This window comes from Lepidochelys olivacea (assembly GCF_965140295.1).
Source record: "Lepidochelys olivacea isolate rLepOli2 genome assembly, chromosome: 15".
Classification (NCBI taxonomy): Eukaryota; Metazoa; Chordata; order Testudines; family Cheloniidae; genus Lepidochelys; species Lepidochelys olivacea.
In genome coordinates, this window is record NC_140425.1 from 18347916 (window position 1) to 18374905 (window position 26990).

Below are 26990 nucleotides of genomic sequence, written 5' to 3' on the forward strand. Positions count from 1 at the left end.
TCAAAGGGCGGGACAGTGAGCCTAGAGAGGACCAAGTTAAGATCCCACTGTGGGACAGGAGCCCGCACCTGCAGGAAGAGTCTCTTGAGCCCCTTCAAGAATCTGACCATCATGTCATGGGAAAACACCATCTGTCCTTGGATTGACATGTGAAAAATGGAGATGGCCACGAGATGCACTCTAATAGAAGAGTGTGCCAGGCCCTGTTCCTCAAATGGAGCAGGTAGTCCAGGACAGCCTGTATGGAAGAATGCGAGGGAGAGATGCCACACTCGGATGCCCAGCAGGAAAGCCTTGTCCACTTGGCCACATAAGTCAGTCTGGTTGAGGGCTTCCTATTCTCTAGGAAGACCTGCTGGACTCCTTCCAAAGAGGTCCGTTCCTCCGGGTTCAGCCATACAACATCCAGGCCGAGAGGTGGAGGTTGAGGTGTGGGAGCCAACCGTGGTCCTGTGACAGCAGGTTCTGGCAGTTGGGCAGGGGCCAGGGTGGGCTGCTGACAAGATCATGAGCATGCCAAACCAGTATTGCCGAGGCCATGCTGGGTCAACCGTGACACCCTGCGCTTTGTCTTGCTTGATCTTTGCCAGGACGCTGCCAATGAGTGGAATTGGCGGCAATGCATACATCACGTTCCCTGACCACGACAGGAGGAAGGCATTGGAGAGGGAGCCCTTGCACAGACCTTGCCGAGAGCAGAACCGGTGGCATTTCCTGTTGTTTAGTAGTGAACAGGTCCACAGGGAGTTCCCCACCTTTGGAAGATCATGCAGGCTACCTCTGGATAGAGCGACCACTCATGGTGAGAGGAGAAGTCCCTGATGAGCTGGTCTGTCAGCGTATTCCTGACACCAGGTGGATTTTGTGGCTGATACAGAAGTCCCATAGACAGAGCACCTCCTGACAGAGACCGACGAGCGCGCTCCCCCTTGCCTGTTGATGTAGAACATCGAGGCTGTGTTGTCAGTCAGGACTCATGCCTGATAGGTGGGGCAGGAAGACTCCGCATGCCAGCCAGACTGCTCGGAGCTCTTTGACGTTTATTTGTAACCGCGCCTCCTCCAGGGACCACATCCCCTGTGTCTGTAGGTTGCCGAGATGTGCCCTACAGCCGAGGTCAGAAGTGTACAACACCAACTCGATGGAGTGAGGGGCGTTGTCGAACACAACCCTCTCCAGGACTGTCCTGCGGTCGGTCCACCGTTGCAGCGAGCCTGGGGAATCATAATGATCTTTTCCAGGGGGTCCCAGGACTGGGAATAGACCGTTCCCAGCCATTGTTGCAGGGGCCGCATTCGGAGCCTGGCATGATGGACCACCTAAGTGCACGCTGCCATGTGACCCAGCAGGCGCAGACAGACCCTGGCTGAGGTCAAAGGGAATGCGGAGACTTCCGTGGTGAGGTTCGTCAATGCGTGGAACCTTTCTAGTGGCAGGAACGCTCTGGCGCAGGTAGAGTCGAGGACCGCACCGATGAATTCTATCCTCTGCACCGGCACGAAGGTCGACTTTTTGTTGTTCACCAGTTGGCCCAGAGAGCGGCACTTGGCTTGAAGCACCACAACATCCCTTCGGACTTGAGACTTGGAGCTGCCCTTGATGAGCCAGTCGTTGAGGTACAGGTAGATCTGGATACGTCGGTGCACGAGGTAAGCTGCTACCACTGACATGTACTTGGTAAACACTCTCGGTGCTGTTGCCAGGCCTAACGGGAGGACTGCAAACTGGTAGTGGTGGGGCCCCGTTGTAAACTGGAGGAAGAGTCTGTGCCCTTGAAAGATCGCTATGTGGAAGTATGTGTCCTCCAAGTCAAGGGTGGAATACCCGCCTCCCGGATCCAGGGAGGGGATAATAGAAGCCAGGGAAACGTGCAGAACTTTAACTTTAGGTACTTGTTGAGGTCTCGCAGGTCCAGGATGGGCCATAGACTGCCCTTGACCTTTGGGATTAAAAAGTACTGGGAATAAAACCCCTTCTTCCTGTACTCAGAGGAACTTCCTCCACCACACCCACCTGTAGCAACCCCTTTACCTCCTGCATGAGGAGACTCTCATGAGAGGGGTCCCTGAAGAGGGATGGGAAAGGTGGGTGGGAAGGGGGGTAGAAACAAACAGTAGGGTACAACCCTGCTCCACCATGCTGAGGACCCATTGGTCCAAGGTTATAGCGGTCCAAGCAGGGAGGAAAGGGGAAAGGTGGTTGGCAAACACTGGGACAGATGGATCCGAGGAATAGTCTGGTAGGTCGCTCTTGGACGCACCCTCTAAATGACTGTTTAGCCCTTTGGTTGGCACAGGTCGAGCCCGATGGGGCAGAGGATGGAGGTGGGTGGCCCGGATTGCACTTGTAGCACTTGGCACATTTGTGGGGCTGGTCCTGCCGAGGCTGGCTCCCCTGGCCTTGAGGCTATTGCAATTTGAACCTCTTACACGCTGGGGCTGGGACGTAGAGACCCAGGGCTTTAGAGTGGTGTGGGAGTCCTTGAGGCCAGGAAACTTGCTGTCCATTTGCTCCTCAAAAAGGGCCCGGCTGTCAAAGGGCAGATCCTCCATTGACTGCTGAGTCTCAGAGAACAACCCAGAGAGGAGCAGCCAGGAGGCTCATCGCATGGAGACAGTGGAAGCCATGCTGCCTGGAGGGCCGCCCTGGCCACAGTCGTGCCCTCATTGGGGATTGCTCGGAACTCCTTCTTGGAAGCCTCAGGGAGTGACCCTTTGAACTTGACCATGGCTTGCCAAATATTAATGTCATATCAGCCAAGGAGGGCTTGGTGGTTTGCCACCCTCAGCCGAAGGGTGGAAGATGAATAAATCTTACGCTCAAAGAGATCCAGCCTCCTCAAATCTTTATTTTTAGGGGTGGTCCCGGGTTGTCCCTGCCTCTCCTTGTGGTTAACAGCTTCTACCACGAGGGAATTGGGGGCAGGGTGGGAATATAAGTGCCCCTTGGTTGGCACAAAGTACTTGTGTTTGGCCTTTTAGAGACGGGGCCAGGGAAGAGGGGGGTCTGCCACAGGGTATTAGTGATTTTGGAAACCCCTTCATGAAGGGGTAGAGCCACCCTGGCAGGAGCAGAGAGATCAAACAAGAAGTCAGAGGGCTCTTCCAGTTCCCCTGCCAGAAGCCCCAGATTGGACGTGACCCTTTTCAAAAGTTCCTCATGCACTTTGGTGTTATCTTGAGGAACTGGGTGAGGGGGCCCTGTGATAGCCTCGTCTCGCGATGACGAGGCTAATGCCGGTGCCGCAGGTACCTCTACTTCCATTGATGGTCCAGCAGATTGCTCCCCTGGGTCCTCCTGGACCTGTGGGGTCTTACCCACTGAAGCCTCGAGCACCAGAGGGGGATGGGATACTGAGGCCGCTGGCCTCTCTGAGGCTCCCGACACCAACCGGGAGGCCTGGGTGAACCCCTAAGGGTTCCACAGGTACCATGGGACAGGTTTTGGTGCTGATGATGTAGGCGGCACCTCAGGTACCTGGGCTTGTCCCGCAGTCAGGGAGCCTTGCTCCATGCCAGAGGTATAAACGGAGCAGTCAGTACTGGGCGACCAGGATCGAGTGGAGCGGTGGCTCTTGTCCAACTGGTGCTGGTCTCTGCATCCCAAAGCTGACCTGTCCGAGCGATACGGGTGTCTTGGTCGGGATCTCGGGACCGGTGGCGCTCAGCGGATCTGCGTCTGAGACATGGCATTCCACACGTCACGCTACTCGATCGGTACCGGGACGTCCAACAGGACTGGGAGCTAATATGGGCCGGTTGTCAGGAGGATCTTCCCAAATAGGGCGACCTACTGCTAGGAGACAGGCAATGATGGCCCAGCGATCTGTGATCTCTAATCCTCAGTTGGTCCTGTGATCAGTACCAGGCCCTTGGAGAGAGTCAGGGCCGGCCTGGACGTTCTTGCTGGGTTACTCATGCCTCAGAGGGTCTGCGCCAATCTACCGGAGAGGTACACCTCGAGTCCCTCGATTGGTGTCCCCAGTGCGGTGACCGAAGAGAGCTCCACTGAGCTTGCCTCTCTAGTCCTGAGGCATGACGGTTTCGGGTGGGCGAGTGATGGCAGGACACCTCTCCTGATGGGGAACGGTGCCACTGAGGCTGGGGCACATGGAGAGGTTCAAGCGCAGGTTTTCTCCGAGAGTGGGGTATTGCTGGAGCCGGTGTGGGTGGCACTGGGAGCATCAGGATCTCCTGAGCTGCTTGAAGGGCTTCGGACGTTGACGGCACCTGAAGCTGGCTGGGGCCTGCACTGCTACCTGGAGTCACAGGTGAAGTGAGGGATGGGTTGCACTGCTCGACTTGAGCTGGGGCCCAACTTCCTGAGGGGGATATTGAGGTGTTCGACACAGGTTGTGGCTCGCCCCCAGCCCTCTCCTTTCCCTTACGGGAGGTAGGAGATCTTCCCCTCAGTCTTCTTCAGCTTCTTGACTGGCGCCATGGAGGAGGACAGGTGCTGGCTCGTGGATGGTGCTGGCGGAGCATCGTACATGGAGGCTGCCGTGCTCGGTGCGGAGTTGGACCATTGCTCCAGTGCTGGAGAGAGTGCCAACTCCCTTAGGCATGCTTTCAGACAGATATCGCACTCCTTCTTCATCCTCTGGAGGCGACTGAAGCCCTGAGGCTGGAAGGGAAGACAACAGTGGCAGAGGATACTGCTGCTCTGAGTCTTGGGACAAGAGGAGGATTTCTTCTTTCAACACAGCTGCTCAGTCTGGAGACAGGATTTGGGGCTATTTGATTCTAACACACTATTGTTATTTGTATTGTTTGGGTAAATAACACAGAGGATTTAAAATTTGAATACAACTTTAATTATTAAAAAAAGGTTTAAATCTGCATTTAAAGGGCTATTTCAAGAAAGCCTTATCCAAGCACTCTTTTCAATCTGTTTTACAATCAATATTTTTAAGTTTATAAACACACACAGCAAAGCCTTAAACAGCTGTGAATTTAAGCAGAAGAAAATTAACAACCCTATTTCAGTATATTTGATAATCGACAGAAGTACTGTTCTCCTTCTGTGATATCACAAAAGTTGAAAGCAGCCAAATCACTTTTCTGGATAAAACTAAATTAATAAAAATACAATCACCCAAGAAACGCATAGAACATTAAAAGCAAGACTCCAATTTCTTGTTACCTTTGGGGACATTTATGTTAAATGCTTGTGCCATAATATTTATACTCCTGGGGGAATTCTGCACCAGTGCACGTGCGCAGAATTCATGCCCCTTGCAGATTTTTTTTGCTTCCCCACAGAAAAATGACTTTCTGACAGGAAAGCAAAGGGAAGCTGCAAAAGCAGTCACACAGCACTGCCTAGCAGCGCAGCTACATCGTTTCAGGCACTCAGAGCAGCCAGCAGAACGGTAAATCACCATAGGACTGGGGACACCCCAGCCAGTGGCTCCTACCCTGAGCTGGGATTAGCTGCTAGTCCCGGCTGGGCTGTGCTGGAGGCAGGAGAGGATGGGACTTCCTTTTCCCCTGCAAGGAGTGGCTGGGGTTGTGTCAGACTGACCCCAGAAACCTCCCCCAGCTGCAGAAAGCTCAGCATCTTCCCCTGCTTCCTGCCCGCATCGTGCCTCAGCTGTGGGGGGAGGGGTCACTGTACGGGGAGCTGCTCCCCCATCTGCACAACCCCCATGCACCTGGACCTCCCTTACCCAGACACCCCTGCCAAGCCTCACCTGGTACATCCAGAACGCCCCCAAGCCCTCCATACCTCAACCCCATGCACTGAACCTCACCCCTGCATCTGGAGCCCCCCTGCACCCAGCCCCCTGCCTCCGAACCCCCACCCCTGCCCGCAGACCACCCCCCACTGAGCTCCCTGCACTAAAACCCCCACCCTGATGCCCCACCCTCTGCACCACCCTGAGCCCCCACATCACTGACCACCAACTAGCTGCACCCAGACCCCCACCTGACCAAGCCCCACTCCCGCAGCACCCACACTCAGCTGCTGAGACCCTCATATCCGGACCCCTCCACTGAGCCCCACCACCTTCACCTAGAAGACCCTGCAGAGTCCCATTGCCCTTCCACCTAAAACCGCCCCCCAGTGAGCCTCTGTGCATCCAGATCCCCCCACACCTAGACCTCCACACTGAGCTGCCTGCACCCGGATTGTCCCACACAGAATCCTCTCACCCCACAGCTGGATCCCTCCACACTGAGCCCCTCCACACTTGAATCCTGTCTTGTTGAGCCTGCCTGCCCCACACCTGGTGCGCCTGGTGCAGAGGGGCAGGGCCGCAGGGTGTTTCTGGGGCAGGCCCAGGCCTTGTGCTGTGTCAGGGTTGGGTGCAGCCTCACCGCTGAGTCCATGCCCCAGGGGGGTGTAGGGTGATCTTCCACCTTTGTGCAGCCAGTGGCCTGTGCTCCCCACTGCCATGCTGAAGCCTCTGCATTTATTTATTGACAAAGAAAACTTGCAGAATTTTAAAATATTGTGTGCTGAATTTTTAATCTTTTGGTGCAGAATGCCCTCAGGAGTAATAATATTTACCACAGAAAGCTAACTCAATAAGGCTATGCAAGTGATTGGATTTTAATGGCACAGAATTAATTAACTCTTTATAAGAACTGTTCTATTTAGATCTATCTATTCTCAAACTATTTAGATCTTACTGCATAATTCCAGTCAACCCAAGAGCTTTCACACTTAGGGGTATATCCTCAGCAGATCTATGCTCATAACTGGCACAGTGGAGAGGATGGTGGTTTTAAAGTAATCTTTCTAGTGCCCCTGATCCTGGGTCCAGGAGGCTCTGAAATAAACCCCAGTAACTCTGCAGAACCCTTTAGACTGCTCAAAATTATGCTGGCTGTGGCTGTCATAGGGTTTGTTGTACTGGCCAAGGGATATGTGCTCTGGCCCTCCTCATAGCTTGCCTCTGTCCACACCCCTTATACGGAAAAAGCGAGGAGAGGAAATGGATGGTGTAAAGCCAACATAGCCAGCTCTATATTGTCTGAGGATTCTCCTACAGCGGGGAGAATCCTTGACTGTCCGTTTAGTGCAGCTTTCCAGCCCCTTTGTGCTACATGCAAAACAGCTGGATTAGGGGCTGAGGATCAAGCTCTTAGAATTTTAATTTCTGTGCATGTCCCATGGCATAATAAATGGGCAAAACTGTCCATGTCAATTTGCACTGAGATAGTCGAATTCCTACATAACAAATATTTATTGTCAGAAACATTATTCATATTTCCCCCCAGCACAAATGTACGTTTAATTACTGAGGTTACATTTAATTTTATTTAAACAAACACTTGTCTGGAATCTCTACTTCTGAATGAAAAAGGAATGTAAATGTTTGCTATCTCCAAGGGTTACCAGCCTGGGTCATTCTGGTATATTTTGGGGCCACATTTTGCTTTCAGATACAAGCATACAACTTCAACTCTAGTCAATGTGAGTTGTGCAAATCCATCTGAGATACTGGCCATATGAGAGTTTCTCTCTCCTTGGGGAGCCATCAATCAAGCCAGAGGCAGCTGTGGTCTCCTTTGATTTCCATATCTTTACTTCAAAGCCTGCCAGGACATCTTCCTCAATTCCACAGGCTGTCAGCTGGTTTGCCAAAAGCCAGCTGCTCTCCAGTATTGGGGAAGCCAGAATGTACTAAAAAGAACATAGGGAAGCTTTCTAAGCCCAATCAACAATGGAAGAGGAGACTATTTCCAGATTGTAGTGATGAGGAGCCATCTCCAAGAACAGGACAACTGCAGAGAGCACACTCAATTTTGGCCAGCTGGGAGCTTTTGTTAACTGGAGTCGGACTATAACTAAAAATGCTCTTTTCTGGAGACTCCGTTGCCACCACTGGTAACCAATGAGTTAGATGTAACAATAGCTGGAAAAGAAATAGCAGAAAGAATTGCACTTATCTTTTGCCCCTGAATCTGAAAGTGCTTTAACTCATAGAGCAAAGGAAGCAGGAGACTGAAATTGCAGTGTTCAGAGAAAGAGATGTCATCGTGCTAAGTGCATTGCTGCATCTTTTTAAGATTTCCTTTACTCCCACCATAGCATGCTTCAGAAGAGAATTAAACTTCTTGCCAAGGACAAAGGGTAGCAAGAAGACTAAAAGAGCTGTCTGGAGAAGACAATCAGGCACAATCTGCCTTTGCTGGGTTGACTGTTCCAGAGAAGGAGACTGCATTAATGGCTATGAAGCTTCAGAAATAAATACTGTTTCATATATTTTGACAACTGTAACTTAAAACTTGAAGTTCTGTGTTTATATTGGTTTTCCTTAATAGAAGAAAGATTTGCCTTTGCCTGAGGTTAATACTGTTCCTGGGTGGCTAAAGACGGCCACAAGGAAACACACCCTTTTTCTTTTTCACATTAATAAAGCTTTTAACATGTTTCTGGCAAATTGGCAAGAGAAGTGCATGTAACTCATAATTTGTGATTTAAATGTAATCATGAACAAATAAATGCCTGTTCAGATCTTATTATTTATGGACTGAACCTGCTTTTAGACAAAATTACTCTTTTTTGGGCACCAGCCAAGCATAAACACTTATTAAGTCTCATTTTAATCATAAGCCACAAAAGTTCTCACTCTGTCTCACATAGTCCTGCCTATTTGGAGGTACTATACATTATAGGAACTTATGTGAATTTAACAGGTCTAATGTAAAGGTTCATACACAGAGTGGAACTTTTTTACCTTGGGAGATAGCAAATCATCATCAGTTTTCAGGGCCCATGCACACAAATGCAAAAAAGACAAAGATGAGTTGTAAGAAAGGGGGTAAAAAACTTTCCTCTTGTTGGATTAGGTGTTTTTTTCATTCTTCATTGAGAGAGAAAATATATGTATATAAGGACCAATGCCCCCATCCCCATTCCCAGCAGCAGAATATGTTCCTTTCAGATTTAAGATGAAGTTTTTGCTCTGTAGTACTTTGTTCTTATTGAACTAATATGGGACAACCTTACATTAGCCTTGCTCACAGGCTTAGGGCTTGCTCCTGCAAGGTGCTGAGCATTCTGGCCTTAATCCAGCAAAGCACTAAAGTATGTGCATGACTTTAAAAGAATAAAAAAAAAATCCATATTTTCTTGCTATCTGGGCACCATTTATTATTTTTACCTCACATATATGTGCCTTGAAACCCAGAAAATCAATTGTCCTTGATGCCTATTTGTGATGTTTAGCAACACGTTTTGTTATTATCTATATAGGAAGTTATATGCCATTTCCCCTGTTTTTCATTTTTTTTTTTGTATTCTAATGTCATATGTCTGGATGAGGATGTATTTTAATATTTATCTGTTTACCACCCTCAAAAAGGTTATCTGACTTTTGCATGCCAAACAAAATGAAAATGAATAAAAAAGATTTCTACAATATAACATTGATAAAATAGACACTATACAACACACAAGTTATATCACCCAACTTAATGTTACTTTTAAAAAAGGTTTTGGCTAATTTTCACTAGAGATCAGACAGAGTACAAAAGTCCAGAACAAGTCCACCGGGGCAGTGGCAGTGCAAACTACTGCACAATGTCTCCTCAACCCTGTTTTGAAGGGATCACCTCTATAGAGGAGGGATTCAACTTCCACATCCATTCCGACTTTGGCCTCCCTACTGACACTACTAAGAACCTGTCAAATAATGGCAGTTGTGGTAATTGGTTTGATATACGGATGTGTGTCCAGTAGGAACTGGATTGAGACCGTCAAATCATGGCACACAGACTTCACTAAACATCCATCAGCTAGTGATAACTTTCAACTATTTCCAACTTGGTCTTAGTAAAACCATTAACTGAGGGGTGAAACACTATTTATCGCATTACCAATCCCTCAGCCATCCAAATGTCCCACTATAATGCTACTTTACATTTCAGATGAAAGAACAGTACCTCAATATGATGAACTATTTGAACATTAAAGTTAGCCAGCGATCACTAGTTCCCCCTTACTCAGATAGCTGTATTAACAGATTTTCAAAACTCCGCATATATAGGATCATCAGCTGCAAATATTTATATGTCAGATAAAACCAGGATAGAAGCTCTGTTATTAGAGCATGATTTATGGTTCAGCCATAACCCTGGAAGGTCCAATTAGTAGCCACAAAGAGCTCCTTGTGTCTCTTCTTTTACAGATTAGTCTGAAAAGGGGCAACTTCATCCATGTCAGGTAATTTAAGGAACAAAGCACGCTAAATGTTTCCCCCCTCCAAGCAACAGAAGGGAACAGATTTCCTACCTCATCTAGGTCTTTTCCTGGCATGGCCATTAGCCAGTGTCCCTGTGCCACCCTCAGCAGTGAACATTTGCAGAATCCCACGTTCTCAGTCAAAACAGAATCGGTCACTGTGTTCCTTCCTTCTGCCAAATCCCAGAGGCAGATCTTTTGGTTACGACCCTGGCTTTTACAATAAAAAATAAATACACTGTTTGTGATCATTTACAAATGAGTGTTTTTGCAATAATAACAATAAGTAAGTTATAATAATTCAAATATAATTATGAAGGTCAGAATCACAAACATAAAAAAAAAGCCCATATAACACAGTTTCTCCCAGAAATGAAATAAAAACTTCTTACATGTGTCATCAAACGCACTAGGCAAATAGTAATGACTATACGGACTATGTAAAACAGGGGCAAAACAAAACAAAACTAAAACCCACCATTTACTAGATAAGGCAAACTAGACAAAGATAATACATGCAAAGAGGTAAAAACTATGTCAAAAGATTCTAGGAATATTGTATATCCATGGAGAGTTAATGGGAGAGAAACAAACCAGTAAAATGATGAGTAACAAGGGTTAACAAACTAGAGCCATAAGGTTGAAATTTTCCACGGTGTGGTGGGCCAAAACCAAAATTGTGGATCTGCTGATGGAAAGGATGCACAGAAGTCACACCTCCTAGTTGCCACAGACAGGGGCTTTGTGCTGGTCTCACATACTCAGACACAGAAAGTCACAATGTAGGGGAGGGAATTAATAGTTCCATAGTTATGTGAAGCCAGTTGCCCTATTGTGCTTCTGGTGCACAGAAGGTGTGGTTGTTATTCCAGTTCATAAGCTAAAACAGCACAGTATCTTGGCCCTGGATAGAGGGGATGCATTCCACCTCCCCTACCTTCTGCATTCCACAGGTATAGACCATGAATATTCAAAACTTTACGCAGATATAATGGATTTAACCCTAGGAAGTGGACTGAGACCAGTCTCATCCAACACAGGTCACTGAACCACTATCAGATAGTAATAACTATCAGTCTCTACTGATGTGGAGTAGTCTGAAAATGAAGCTCCATATTCCAATATCAATATCCTGAACACCTCAGTTTCCCACAAATCAAATCTTCACATCGTTTTTAAAGATGGAACATACATAGTCAATAAGTAAGAGCAACAACTTAGTTTATTTCAGGGTCAAGTTACAAGCAATTGCAGGTATTGACAACAAATATTGGGTATGCAAGCCTGAAACAATGAATTCATTAAATATATTCTATAAGTATCCAAGTAGTTACAGTATCTGCCATCAAGTCATCATCTGGGATAAGAGCCTCCCCCAAGCCTTTCTTCCATACATTAAATTATACAAATTCAAGTATTTTTAATTTACTAACAATTTTCTCACTTGACAGAAGCATTAAGCAAAACAGTGTCATGTACAATAACACCCCGATTTTATGAACATCACTCATATAAACCATTTTTCTGCTGCTGCTGTCATCTTCCTGCCGTAAAATGTGACTTGAATCCTTCAGCCAATGTTTAAGTGACTGTACAGGTTTGAAAAGACAGATTTGGCAGCAAAGAAGAGAGGTTATTCTCTCAGTAAAAGGAAAACCAGGCACACTATATACAATTGGTAATGTACATTATCACTGAACAATTAATAAATTAAGTTATGCACTGCACCTATTGTAATTTTGAAATATTCAATTTTATAAACTTTGATTTCATGAACTCCTCAATCCCAGTTAGTTCATAAAACAGAAATTGTACTGAATAGTTCTGTAGCTCATGAGACTTTACATTTTAAGAATTTATCAGGAGATGGGAAAAATGGTTTGTTCTGGTTAAATTTTAGATGAAGATAAGAAGGAAAAATACAGGTAACAGCAGCCCTGGAATTATATTAGATACTTAAAGCATCATAATGTTATAAATACACAGCAGGGAATAGATGAGGGGGAAAACTGGATAATTAGATGAATAATTTTAGTTCAATACCAAATTTCTTCAGGGTGTTAACAGAATTTAAGCAGACAACAAATATAAATGCTAATGAGCTCTACAGTACTTTACAAGAGATGTCTTTTCCTGATAAACATGTCAGAACACCTCAAAAATCACACAGATGCTCTGGCATCTGCTGCAAAGAAGGTGGATCACCTGTGTATTCCAAGGAACACAGTAACCTTGCAAACATCCCTCCTTGCAGGAGAACGTAATATATTTTGCAACAGAGTATGAATATGTAACCCAGCATTCTTGTTCAATTTTGGTAGATACTAATCCGCCAATCCGGCTCTTCCCACACATCCTTCAATCCTTTACTTTTCCTATCTCTTGAACTCACTTATCGCCTTTGTCTTTATGGTTTTCTACCTTGTAACTTAGCTATCTCTACACTAGCACTTTGTTGGTATAATTTATGTCACTGGGGAGTGTGGAAAAAGACACCCCTCTGAGTGACATAAGTTTCACGGACAGAAGCGCTGGGGTGGACAGCGCTATGTCGGCAGCAGATGCTCTCCCGCTGACGTAGCTACTGCTGCTTGTTGGAGGTGGTTTAATTATGTTGACAGGAGAGCTCTCTCCCAGAAGCATAGAGTGGCTACACGAGCAATCTTACAGCGGCACAGCTCACTAGTGTAGACATGATCTTATTCTGTATTTTTCTTTTTTGAAAACTATTGTGAAACATTTGTCAGTTTATACCCAAATTTCCCTTCTTCACATAAAGACTTCAGGTTACCTCACTTCCACTGATGTACTAAAGGACACCAGAAATACTGAATTGTGATGCTGTAGTTACAGGAAGCAGTATTTACTCTGAATAAATTGAACACATTATTTTAGGCATTCTCAATTTTTATTTTGTGGCTTTTAAATTTGGTCCTTTATTGTAAATTATGTAACACTTTGTCTTGTACGTTCAGAGACAAGACTTACAGCGACTTCAGAAATAAGTGACGCCTTCTTATCAAGTATGTTACAGCAACAAGATTAGTACAAGCACCACAATTTCTTGTCCCTTTTGACTACTCCACTGACCTGAGGAGCCTGTCTCTGCCATAGATTGCTTCCACCCAGTGCACAGATTTTCCTCCATGGCCATCTAGAATTGTATCCACCCTGCGTGTCTTCAGGTTCCAGACATGGATCAGCCCATTGGAAGACCTGATAGAGGGAATGGATGGCATGTTCTGTGACAATCATGTAAAATTTAATAAGAAATTTTGCTGTTCTTCCGCCTTCTAGGACTCTGAAGTGTTATGTATGTACACAGGCTTCATTCAATGCACCAATCACTTACTGGGAATACATTTTGTTGTTTTTCCCAGCTATAATTTACTTAAAGTATATGTTCTCTTTAAAAAAAAAAAAAGGGGGGGGGGGAGTTTGAAGGATGCTCATCTCTGCAACAGCTTCTGGTGGGAAATTTACTTAAAGGCTTCTACTCACCCAGAGAAGAGAATGGGGTAATCGGGTTCTTGGCCTCCACAATAAAAATGTAGAGTATGGACTTCAGCACTAGTACCCCGTAGAACAAACTGTGGATCTGGAGGTGGAAGAGCCATATCAGCAATAATCTAGAGACACCTTTCCAAGAAGAGAAATCAAAGAAAAGCACAAGATTTTCTTAATCACATAGTGTTAAGCAGCATATATTATGAACAACAGTACTGCAACTGTGCTCTGCTTCAGACAGTTGCTTTGCTTAAGCATCTGTACTTTCCCCTTATAGCTAGCATTATGTTGAGGTTATTCGCCATATAATCCAAACTAAAATGTTCCCTCTTACACTTCGGGATCAAGCAATCTATCAAATCTGTTTCTCATTGCTATCCATCCATGCTAAACTATGAGAAATGCTGAGCTTGCTACATGAATATGCACTCATCATATATTTGAATATACAAATGTGTTCAGTTATTCTCCATGCTGCAAACTGGACTGACAAGTGACAACTACAAAATGCAAGGAATTGGACACACAAATTTAGTGGAGCAAGCACATTTATCATTCCAGTTAGGCCCTTGGCAAATTCTTTCCCCTTCCTCCCAAAATAATCCTTTCACTGTGCTCTCTTGCCATGGAATATATATCCACTGAAAAGGTTTCAGGTAAGATTAGAGCGATACTCATTTTTACCCCAGAGTTTCATTACTCCCCAGTGTTCCAACTTTTGGTTCCAGGTATGGTTATATTTAAAAAAAAATCAAAACAGCATTTCTTTTTAACTTTATGACCACACTATGTTAAATATTGCATTCAGAGGAGTTTGCACTGTTCCCAGGATCAGGAAATGGATATAGATCTTTTCACCTCTAGGCACTGGTTCAAATATGGCCCAGCATCAGTAGTAATCAAAAATTATTATTTGATGACTGGGCTGGGGGACTATGTAAAGCAAGTGGTTGATCACAGGCTGCAATTCAACAGAGCTCTTAAGCATGTGCATAAAACTTTAAGCACTTGAGTAATCCTGCTGAATTCAAAAGAGCTACTCATATGACCCAGTTAGGTACATTCTTGAATGCTTGGATCGATCCAGGCCTTACCAAAACATGTTCACAGCACAAAAATGTCCATCAAAATGAACACCTATGTAGACAATTTTTGCAAAGACAACAAAGACTGGATGGCAATGAAGACTGAACTATACTTCAGCTTGCTAGAGAGGATCCTCCAGAACAATGCTGAGGCATATCTATTAATTTAGCAGCCTTTATGAGCTTTAAATTAATTTGGAAAATGACACAGTAGTGAGCATTATAAGCAGGTTTTTACTGACAGTCTTTCCTGTGTGAAATTAGTGACCATGCCCTATATATCCTACACTTCTATCTCTTACTTTATTGCCTGTGTTCACATTAAGAAATGAGTAGATTGAAAAGTAAGGGGGGGGGGGCGGCTGTCATGGTGGATGTCAATAATCATGACTCTTTCAAAAAGCTGTTTACTGGATGGGTTCCACCAGCCCAAAGAATCATTTTTTAAGTTAAATAAGTGAATGTCAACAGGACTCTTTCTCCCAGATGGGTCACAGAAGAGGATGGTAACACAGAAGTAAAACTAAGCATTACATGGACAAGTAAAACGTTTCAGTTTTTAAGTAGACACTCATGATGCATCAGTGTCAGACTTTGACTCTTCCTTTATTAAATGGATGCACTGACTACTGCAACTCAGTTGAGATGAGAGAGATTTAATTCTATCTTTGTTATTTATAGAACAGTGATCACTACCGTATCTGTAATTCCTAATTAAACAAATATTTTAGGTCTGGTCATGAAACAGGCGTTTACAATCTAACATCTCTCTCTTCCTCAATAGTACTGTACAGTAAGCTACAAAAATAATGAGCTCAGTGCATAACTTCCATGTTTTAATGCACTGATTCATCTGTTTTATGATGCTATCTGAGGATCCAGACTCATGACAAGCCAGGAATAAATTTTCAGATGATTACACGCTTGTACAAGGTTGTTCCCCATGGTGAGATTCAACCCTTCAGTGCCTATCTGTAACGTACTTCATCCTTATTATGAGGCTGTCTGTTACAATAAGCGCTTTGTCATTGAAGGTCACTTGATCAGAGCTCCATAACTGTATCCAAAACCATTCTAATCACCCTCAAAGTGACAATTTGTCTTTGTAACCCTCTGGACATTTAATGTAGCTAACACAGAGCATGTTATAGGGAGGTGTCCCTTTTTATGAAGGAATGATTCCAAAGTATAGTTCTAAGAGAGGGAGGGAGACAAAATGGAATTGAGTCAGCCCAGAGGCTATTGGGATTATGAGGCAGGATTTAATAGCATTTTTCTAATTAGCAACACAAAAGTTTTGCTGACAGACTGTGTGTGCCTGGATGTGAGGAAGGTATTAGCTGGCATGAAACAGACACTCCTAATGCATGTTTTTACAAGGACAATACTGTAGAAGACTCCTCAGACTGGGATATAGGGAAAAAATAATAGTAAACATACTTTATTCACTCATGGATTCAAAGTAAATTGTCAATCTTTGGAAGTGGGATTTTGCGATTATATACATCAATCTGGAAATCTGTATTTAATAGTATATGGCTTTTATCAATAGCCCCCCGTTGTGTTTTGCTAGGGAATGAGGTATTTTCTATTATTAATTGCTACTGCTAAATCATCAGAGGCTGCACAGCAAAAAAGACAGCGGTGATGAGAAGTTACAGCATAACAATTTTAAGTTTTAAGTTTTCTACTGCTCTCGGCACTAGTTGTGACACAGCAGTTTGAGCAACAGTCCGGGAACAGTGAACTCCTAAATTCTAATCCCACCTCTGTTGCTAATTCCCTCTGTGAACTTCGGCAACATCACTTAAGAAGATTTTCAAAGGTACTGTATTTAAGTGCCTGAAGATGCAGATAGGTGCTTTTGAAAAATCTCACTAGGAGGCTAAGTGCCTATCTTCAAAATTTTCAAAAGTCCCTAAATGATTTAAGAGTCTAAGTCCCATTGTCAAAACACCAGTGTGAGACCAGAATCAGGCCCTAGGGCTCTAAGCAGCAAAGTGAGACCCACAGAAGGAAATTTATAATAAATGCTTTCAAAAAAGTTCTCTGTCCTAAACTATGTGCTTGACACACAGGCACCTAGATGTTGTGAGCACTGGCTTCCAAGACAGGACATTGGAGGACATGAATTAAATTTTGCTTATGACATTATTTGTTTGTAAGAGGACACCAGCCTTGAGAGATGCAACACCTCCTTGCCGTACTTTGGTCTTGTTATTTTAAATAGACATCAATCCTATTCTTTTTTTCCCCTAGCCTTTCCTGTGCTGGTAACACTCTCCTCCTTCAGTGACCAAACTGTGCTCCAGAAGTTATTTTGACAGGGTACAATACAAACTCCAGATATATTATGTTGATTACTCTTGATCCACCACCAACTACATGCTGATTGGAAAATCCAGGTGTCCAGATCGATATTCCAGTTAGGAAATGACTGTGCACATCACACATTGTATTGTAAAGAGCTTTCCCATGCAGAACATGTTTCTACTAAAATTGGGAATTGTTTAGTCTTCTTCAAAAAATGTAAAGTTATATAACTTTAGAGAACAAATTACCAATAATACCATCTATAAAACCCCACTTTGTTTCGTGTGTAATTTAGGGAACTTTCCTGAAGTTATTTGAGTTTCTATGCAGTGAGAAATGCACTACTTTAGCATTTGATAAAAAAAAAATAGAAAAAGCTGATTTTTCAATTAATAATAGTCATTAAAAAATGTAAATGTCAGAAAGATTACCTTAGAAAAATCTCACAGAGAATTAAAAACATTAATAGATTCCCACAGGAAAAATTCCAGTTGAATTCAACAACTCTCCTGTTCCCACTCCTGTCATTTGTATTTTCATCACACATCGAAGCAAAAACAAATTGCTAGTAAACTATCATCCAAGCACCCCTTCCCCCACAACCCCACAATTTAATCTGAGATACAGACAGCTTCAGCAAAGACTAAAAAAGGCTTCCGATTCTGTAGTTGTTTACAAAGTAGCAAAAAGTTGGTGCTAAAGAGAGATTTTTCAGGTATGCCAGAGATAAATCTCTCTCAGCACGTCTGGCAAACTGACTCGGGACTCTAACTAGCAGGTGTGCAGATATAATTATGACTGCAAAATATTCAACACATCCAGGTGTGCTCATCATCAAATATATGAAATCCCTTTTATTTCTGGAAATTCCAAGCCTACCAGGTGCCAGCCTCCCAAAGAAGAGTAAGATTAAAGAATTAGTCAGTAAAAATATGAACAACCTTTTTTCTTCCCTGTTCTCATGTATGAAAGCTCCTCTCCAGAGCTCTCCTCTCTCTTCTGTCTTTTCCACTTGGGTCAAAGGGTAACTTTGCTCCTTTCGTGATGATTTTTAAGACACGTTTCCCACATCTTATAGCTAACTAACTAGATTGACTACATAGCACCTGCATTCAGTAAGAATATACAGTATGTAATTTCAAAGAAAACTGCTGGAAAGGGCAGTTTTATTAAGTTAATAGTACAAAGCACATAATCCAACTCCATTTTCAATTTTAAAATATGGTAGGTAGCCCTTACAGTATGAGCTTTCTAAAGGGCCCATAAGGCCAGTCTTGTCCAGGCTTTCTGCCTATAAACCATAACAGAGAGTTGAGCTCTCATGGTGGGGAAATCTCCCCTTCTGCCCTCAGCAGTACCCATAGTGCATGGCTGCATTTAAAAATTGTGGACCTCCCCCATCTCAGCTGGCTACCACCATGCTGGCTGGCTGCATGATCCATTTGAGCAGCTAGGCTGGATCAACAGAGACCCTTGGTTGATTGGCCTTCCTTTAAATCTACTCTACTTGAAATGCCAAAACACAGTGGAACTTGCACATACCTCAGACAACAGTAGTTGGGGCAAATGCTGTATGGATATGTGGCATTTCTAGCAGGCAAAGGATCAAAGTCCAGGATTACAAGTAACCATTTTATCCAAACATAACTAAAATACAGATGGTCTGGCAGCTTCCAGATACATCTGCAGAAAGCAACTGAACTGCTTATTTCAGAGTATTTGAACTCAAAGATGAGTATTTGAAGTTTACTACATACTAAGAAAATGTGCTCTAAAAGCAGGTTAAATATTTGGTAAAACACATATGCCCACCAGCCTTCTGTAGTAATTTTTCAGCCCACTGCCTTTGAGTTTGACACTAAAAATCCTATAAGCTTTACATAAAAACACAGAAGTAGGGAAGAACATTGAAATGGGAAAAGTATCTGAGCAAAAGTATGTTTAGTTTGTACTCTATAATAAGCTAAAAATATAACAAGACTTTTTTTTTCTTTCCCCCACCAAATGAAGCAACTTGGAATTCAAATCCAGATTTAGGCTACAAGGAACAGGAGCTTACATTCTCATCCTGGACCTCATTTGTACACATCACAACTTCACCACATAATTTGATATAATTGTCAATCTTTCCTCAAGTAAAACACAGAAGAGAAACTGCACAGTATGCTGAGGTCAGAACTGAGGCACACTGGTAGAACTGGGGGTAGGAGGGAAGCTTGCCTGTATGTGACACGTGACTTGCTTTTAGACATGTGAACACTATGTTAACTTTTGAAAAATATGCCAAGAAAACAGGACTGTGACATTAAGTTATTTACTTTATAGATCTGTTTGATATCTTTCTTGCTGTACTGCTAATATTATAATAATACTAATTCCATATATCATGCTTTAGTGTTTATGTTTAAAAAGCTAATTAAGTAAATAGAATGGTTTCAAATAGAATGATTTGACACATAAAACGTACAAATGAAAGAGTCATTCCTTTTAGCAATGTGTATATCCAGTGCTTTACATTAGCATTAGCTAATTACTTTGTGCATTTATTCTTTATCTACGTTCATCCTCAAACATCAGTGTCAAAGTAGGAATTAAGCAACAACGCTGTACCTTAAAAGATCCATGTTAAAAACAAAGCAAAAATAAAATCATGGCAATGGACTGGAAGCATGCACTAGTGTGAATGGAAATATGAACAAAAAATAACATAACCAAGAGATTTCCATTCTGACATAACATTGTTGGTTTTGAAAATTTAAATTTAGAGAGATAACAGCATCAAACAGGACTTGCTGATTTATATGACCAAGCTACACAATACCGTATTAGTGGATACCATTAACCTGTTGCCACACATCCTATGTTACAACTGACTAGAGGCCTGGATTTTTACAGGTTGGGAAGTCAGTGCTGCCAGAGTTTTCATTCTAACTGGTCACAAAATAGTTGTTAATGACCACTAATGACTGACTGCTCAGAAGAAGACTTCAAAACTATAAGCCTAATCCTGAGAGAAGCAAAGTAGCTCCCTCTGCCATTGAAGTAAACAGGAGGCTAGGAGCTCAACCTCCTTCAGGATCTGCGCCAAAGTTAGCTTCTTTCCTGACCCCATCTAGGGAACAACGGAGGTTTCCACATTTCACTGTATAAACCAATAAATGGTTAGGGAGCAAACTGATTTGTTTATCAGCCACTGGTAAAAATATATGCCAAGAAATCCAGTCAAAGCGGGGGGGGGGGGGGAATGGCTACTAATAGCAATACAATGTGATTTTTTTCAATCATTTTCAGTCAGAGAATGACTAGTTACATTTTTAACACCTTTTCTCCTCTAACTAGTCATCATCTAACTGACAGAGAACAAAACACAATACACTTATGTCTTTAAATAATTAAGTTTGTAAAGAAAATGCATGTAAATTTCAACATACGATTTTCAGAAATATTTGGGATTTGAGCTGGTATCTTGAGGATAACGTCCAAATACTTCCATCTGCAATTTAAAAAATTCACTATAATTATTTTCCATATGAAAACACAGATTCAGCATGGGAACAAAACTAAGAATACTGAGTTAGCATATGGATCTCATTGCCCCTATACATTTTAGTCACTGAAACAAAAAGCTATTAATCAACATGTAAAAGCCATAAATTAACATAAACATTAATCATTCTAATACTCCTGGTGTGTCAGAATGATAATTTTTTTTCAGTCTTTCATTTTGACATACTCGCCTTTAGCTATCAGCTGGCTGACCTTTCTTAACACAGTTAAACATTTTAGGCATTGCAAATCTCACTGAAATAAACATTTTTGAGAAAGCCGAATATCATGGCTACAGTTATGCCATTGCACTTGTTTTTAATATGTCAAGCTAAAACACAGCATGAAAACACAGCTGAAATTGATGAAATTTTAGTGTTTCATAAACAGGTTCATTGTCCAGATTAAAGAAAAAGAAACCCATCTGTTTTGCTTTATGAAGCCATTAATTGCCCAGTAAAGTGCAATGATAAAACTATAGAAAGCCTTGTTTTAGGAGAAAGAAATCTGACACAAAGTACACAGTAGTTCAACTCCAAAACAGACTCCCCATATGGCTAATGCAAAAAGATATAGGACCTCTAATGCCAAATCTCCTTGAAAAATTAAAGAATGTGAAAATGCACAAAATAAATGAAAAAAAGGCTTCACACAATTGTCTCTGTACAACACAACATTCAGGCTTAAAGTTGAATTCAAGTTTGCACACTTGATAAATCATTGCAATCTAGCAGAAAATTGATAAGCCAAGGACCATCAAAAGGCTGTTTTGAGTAGCCTTTCAGTTCAGCCATGCATAGCAATCTGTCAGCAACAGAGATCTGTCTACCCAGCCTCCGAAATTAGGGGTGCTGCCTACTTCAGCATCAGGCATGAATCTCTTGCTTCCAAAAGCAATAACTAGTTAATATTGTCCTCAGACTGCAAAGATTTAATTAAACACCTTCGAGACATTTTAGCAGACATTTCCTGAAGTACTCTTGTTTAGTAGCAAACTATAAAAAAAACAGCAAACTGACAGAGAAGAAATATATCAAGTTCTTACAGCAACTGAAATTAATCGGGCCAAACTTACATGTCTGCAATTAAGGATTCCGTAATTCTGAGCAATTAAAATACATACTTTATTAGAAAACTAATTAATTCTAGACACATATTTTTCCCATGATAAACTTTTATGATTACTTGATTTATTCCCTTATAATTACTATTTAATTAATCTAGCCTCGTATAATATTATACTATTTTTCTGGCAGTCGACCAATAAAGACAGTAAATTGATTGCGGTTCTATTGTGCAACAGCAGACTCTGTAATGCCAGTTTCAACACCACGTTTATTTATTTGTCTGTTCTATTACTTTTCTTTTCCTCCCACAGGGCATATGAACATGAAACACAATACGCACAGGATAACTTTTTGTGTTCTGTAGATTTTCTCCTTCTAAATGTGAAATAGAACATAAAACTTGCTTTAATTCAGTATCAATGCATATGCAATATGATACTATATAATAAAAATACAACTCTTAAGAAATGATGTTATAGGTCTAACATATATCACAAAATGGCTAGTCAATTGACTATTGACGTACAGGGCCGGGCCCTCAGCTAGAGTAAACTGGGTTAACTCTATTGACCCCCAGTTCCAGCACAAGAGATCGTCCCGTGATAACTGACAATAGGGGAGGAAGGGTCAAATAAAATCTTTCATACTAATTTACAAAGTTCGTACATAATACGACATTTATTTTAATGTCTCCATCAGTTTTACCCAAATTAAACTTTTACTGTGTAATTTTAGCCTCCATTTAAAAAAAATGGACTTACACAAGTTTCAGCCAAAATAAGCCTTCTCACACCTCACTTTAGAAATAATTATTTCTGGAGGAATGGTATCTGTTTGTACTAAACAATGTTAGAGCAAAAATGTACTTAAATATTACCAATAGAAGTAACAGTGGTATTTTTGTTCCCATCTTTACCATTTTAGAGGTAAAAACTATCCATTAAAAAAATCCCACAAGCCACTGCTGACCCTTTACTGTTAGGAGGCCTTAAACTTTCTTCAGTGTATCCTTTCCTAAAATCCTAGCACTGGCCGTCACCTCAAAGTTGGCACCCCATCTCGGTGTGTATTTTTTTCAGGAGGAGGAATTGAGAAGGGATTTGTTTTAAAAACATATGTGGAAGCAACATGCTACTTCATATTCTTTAAATCTTTTGAATCAGTTACTGGATTTTATGCTATTTTTTCTGCTACAAAATATACAACATTGACCACAGATACCACTTATCCAAAATGATCCTAGTTCTAGAGGGAGCAAGGTTATTTCATTGTGTACTGTAAGAAACTGTACCCAAACTATCTCCTGGCCGAGCTATCTGAAAAAGCTCCCAAAATATTTTATTTTATCCTTGTTCCCCCATTTTCTAAAACGCCTAGACAGCACTGACAAAATACAAAATCATTGGAAAAGGCGGAGAGGAAGGAAAGCATTTTTATGGTTAAACTGAGCAAGAAATTCTTTAGGCATTGGCACATTTCAGGATACACATACAACAGAATACTGTATTTATTTTTTTCACCTCGTTTCTGGTTTTTAAGATTTATTTTATAGATAGGTTTCAGACAACTTTTTTAAAAAAACCCACCGAAGTCACAAATCGTTGAAGTAATCAAATAGTAAATCAGCTGTTTTAGTTCCTGCTTGTTTTCATACTCCACATTTTTGACCCTGTCCTGCAAATCCTTACTCACTTGAGCAATCCCTTTGAAGTGAGTGAGGGTTGCAGAATTGGGCCCTTAAATCAAGATATTAAATTATTTCATCTCTATGGGTGCAGGAATAATATCTATAAATTCATTCCTTCTTTAGAATCTTTATGTTTGTTAACTAAGCCACAGTACTGCTGCGAGGCAAGTATTATTATAAATCATTTTACAGACAGAGAGAAACGGAGGCAGAGAGGCTAAGTGATTTGCCCATGGTAATAGAGAGTCACTGAAAGAGCCAGGATCAGCATAGGATTTATGGTCTCCCAGATCTGTGCTCAAACCCTTCCGTAAGCACAATGAAAGTGAACTCACTAAAAGTTTTCTAAGAAAAGAGAACTCTTCAAATTGTATAATAAGGTTGTGTGAGGTTCCTCTACTCTGTATTAATTCATTAGATCAAAACTTGTAGGCTTTATTAGGCAGAAGTCCCACTGGTGTCAGTGGGAGTTTTGCCTCAATAAGGACTGTAGAATTTGGTCCATAATCTTTACTATTTCAAGAATCAATTTTTATTTTTTGTTTAAAAAGGCCCCATGTCATGTATATCAACCATTTCAAATTTAGGATTCAGAGAAGCAGATGAAAAAGCATTCTTCTGCTGTGTCTCTCATTAAAATTCAACATGAATTGGTATCAGCACCTCCTTTTTGTCCACTGTGATTCCCATCAGATACAATATATGTAGATGTTATTTGGATAAGCCACGTTATCAGATAGCAAAGTAGTCCAAGAAATGTGACAAGAATGCACTGTAATTCTGGTGCAAACAAGAATGACATTTACAGGGTAAATGTCACCTGATCATCAAATACAACAAATGTTTATTTTAACTGCTTAGTCTAATCTTAGATTTTAGATACAAAACCACAATTGTTCTTCCATGTGAATTTGATCACATAATTCTAGATCCATTTTCCATGACCATGTAGGACGGAGTTGTTAAATATACTTATTTTGAGAGAGACAAGTGGGGTGAGGTGATATCTTTAAATATTTAATATCTTTGGTAATATCTGAAGAAGAGCTCTGTGCAGCTCAAAAGCTTGTCTCTTCCACCAACAAAAGTTGATCCATTAAAAGATATTAACTCACCCACCTGGTCTCTCTCATATTCTGGTACCGACATAGCTACAACCCTGCAATATTTATTTTCCCCATTCCTGAGACAACAATATCAAACAGGTAAATAGTCAAAATGTGAAGGATATTAATAAAGAGTGAACAACTACAACACCAGTTCAATAATTCTTCAATGACCTTCATACTAGAATTTCTAGTATTAAATGTTACAGATGCCTGGCACATTCTGATCAGCTAGCTCTTCCATATTTTTAAGGGGTCATGTCTTAACATTAGCTGTTTATTTCTCTCTGCTTGCTAAACCAAAAGTTCCTGAAGACAGTTAACATGTTTAAAGTGTTATTACTTATTTAAAGCTTCAGTCTCCTTGTCCAGTATGAACCACAATCGATCAGAAAAACAAAACAAAAAACAAAACCCAACAGTGAAATCTAAAACTGTTTCACCATCTTAATTCTGAACCTTGAAACAGCCTGCAGTACCTGAACTTGAACTTCCAGCCTTTGAATGGGCTCTGAACAGCCCCCTTTTGTACTGCTCTTTTATGTTGGCAGGAACTGAAGTGTCAGTCTTTCATCAGATAATCAGATTATGTCAAATTCTGACCAAATTCATTAAGAAAACCTTTACGAGGAGCATCATTATCTCAAAGCAGAAAATCTAGATCAAAGTATAACAGATTTTACAGCACAATAAAACTGATTATAAATATTTAAACACTAATTAAAGTGCCTCCATTGTTAAAAAGCAAATAAATAATTGAAAGCTACCTCTCTTTATAAAACTATCCAAGTCCACCATATTTATCCACTGCTTCACAGAAAATCAGGGTCAAGATTGGGTGGATGGTGGGAAGATGTGAATATAAAAGGGAGTCATTTGAGAACATGGAGGATAGCTAGAGTTTTAAATCATTTGTCTGAAGTAAGCCACTCCAAATGTTCATTCCAGTGAAAGATTATTAACTCTTTAATGTCTTTACTAAACCCATTCCCACCAGACAAAGATCTGACGGACAATGTCAGCTGCTTAGGCAAGAGGCTCCAGATTGAGGGGATGGAAGTCAGATCAGAAAGAATATGGGAGGGAAGAACTTTTTTTAAAAAATATTCAATGGTAAAAAAAAAATTCCCAGACTAACAAAACTAACCAAAATCTGCCAATTTTTGCTAAAATTTCCAACTTCTTGTCTGTTTGTATAAAGAGCTAGATAACTGAAATTTGGTAAACATGCTTTTCATACAGAGATATTGTGTCTATGTGCTAAAAACCCTTATGTTTCATGTACTAAGAAGAAGAGAAAGTCCTAAGCAATTGCCTTTTCCTCCCTATTCCAATTGGATATCAGCCATAGAGATCATTCTTTAAAGAGGAAACCGAGCATTCAGGAGAGGAAGGAATCAGGTATTAACTAATCAATGAACAGCAGCAAAAAAAAAAAAGGTCACCAATAATGGTTTGACTCACTTTGAAGTATAATCAGATTCTTCATCTGTAACTCAAATTTAAAAACTATAATAATTTACGGAAAAGGGATTAATTTAGCCATTTTGAGTCAAAGATTTATTTCATAACTTCATCCCAAATCCTGTATATTGTTAGGATCCCTTTCCCCTTTGAAGACTTAGTGAATGATTGAAGCTTCTACTTTCTGAGAAACAGATAACACAAGACCAGTAATCTGACTCTAAACCACTGGATAAAGGCAGTTTGTTTCCTCTTAGCCCATCTGTCAACACCTCTTCAGTAATTAGTCCTAATTATTACAAAGGACTAGCCTCCCATTCGCATTATTAAATCAGAAATAGTATCATAGCCAGGTATCTTTCAACACCTACCAGACCAGCGACCTTCGATTTCATTGAATCTTCTATCAGTATCCGCCTTTGCAAGAGCCTAGGCAGTAATTTTAGCATCAGCTTCAAAGATGCAGATCCCACAGTGGAATTCCAGGGATGCATTCATATACACATGCACATCATGTGACAGGAGAGCAAGCAACATAATTGACCTTTGCATTGTTCCCAAAACTACTGTGATATCAAACACACATTCAGTTTTATACAACAGAACTTTTTTTGTACTTATAAGTCTTCCTTTGAACTAAATACTAATAGGGAAGCTAATGGCATCCTGGTTGCAAATATAACAATTTAACATTTTTAAGGAATAATAATGAGGTATTGCTATAATTTGGAACAACCAGAGGTATTTTTTTTCTTTTAAGGAGGACTTGCACAAATAAAACAAAACAACCCCTCTTACCCCCAACATGGGCTTGTGCCTGTATAAAGAAGGCTTGATGGGTTATTTATTTATTTATATTTCCCCTATATTTGAAATTCTTCTCTGGAAGGTTTTAGATGTCTGGAAAACATACATGGTTGCAACATCACAGATACCAAGGAAGTGAAACTTAATTAATTGAAAGAAAAGGAGGACTTGTGGCACCTTAGAGACTAACAAATTTATTTGAGCATAAGCTTTC

The 26990-nt window shown here is 41.4% G+C and overlaps 1 protein-coding gene across 5 annotated transcripts in view; it reads right to left on the bottom strand.

The window, feature by feature from the left end:
* Positions 1-26990, bottom strand: part of GNB1L (G protein subunit beta 1 like) — a 56945-nt gene that overhangs the window by 13558 nt on the left and 16397 nt on the right. For 2 of the 5 annotated variants that reach the window (XM_084648692.1, XM_084648696.1), the window contains exons 2-4: positions 13696-13823; positions 13285-13410; positions 10246-10408 (exon numbers count right to left, since the gene is read on the bottom strand). In XM_084648692.1, the coding sequence (XP_084504818.1) occupies positions 10246-10408; positions 13285-13410; positions 13696-13823 (417 nt within the window). Of the gene's footprint in view, positions 1-10245; positions 10409-13284; positions 13411-13695; positions 13834-20530; positions 20593-26990 lie in introns of all 5 variants that reach the window. The other 3 variants (XM_084648695.1, XM_084648693.1, XM_084648694.1) reach the window with 2 other exon arrangements.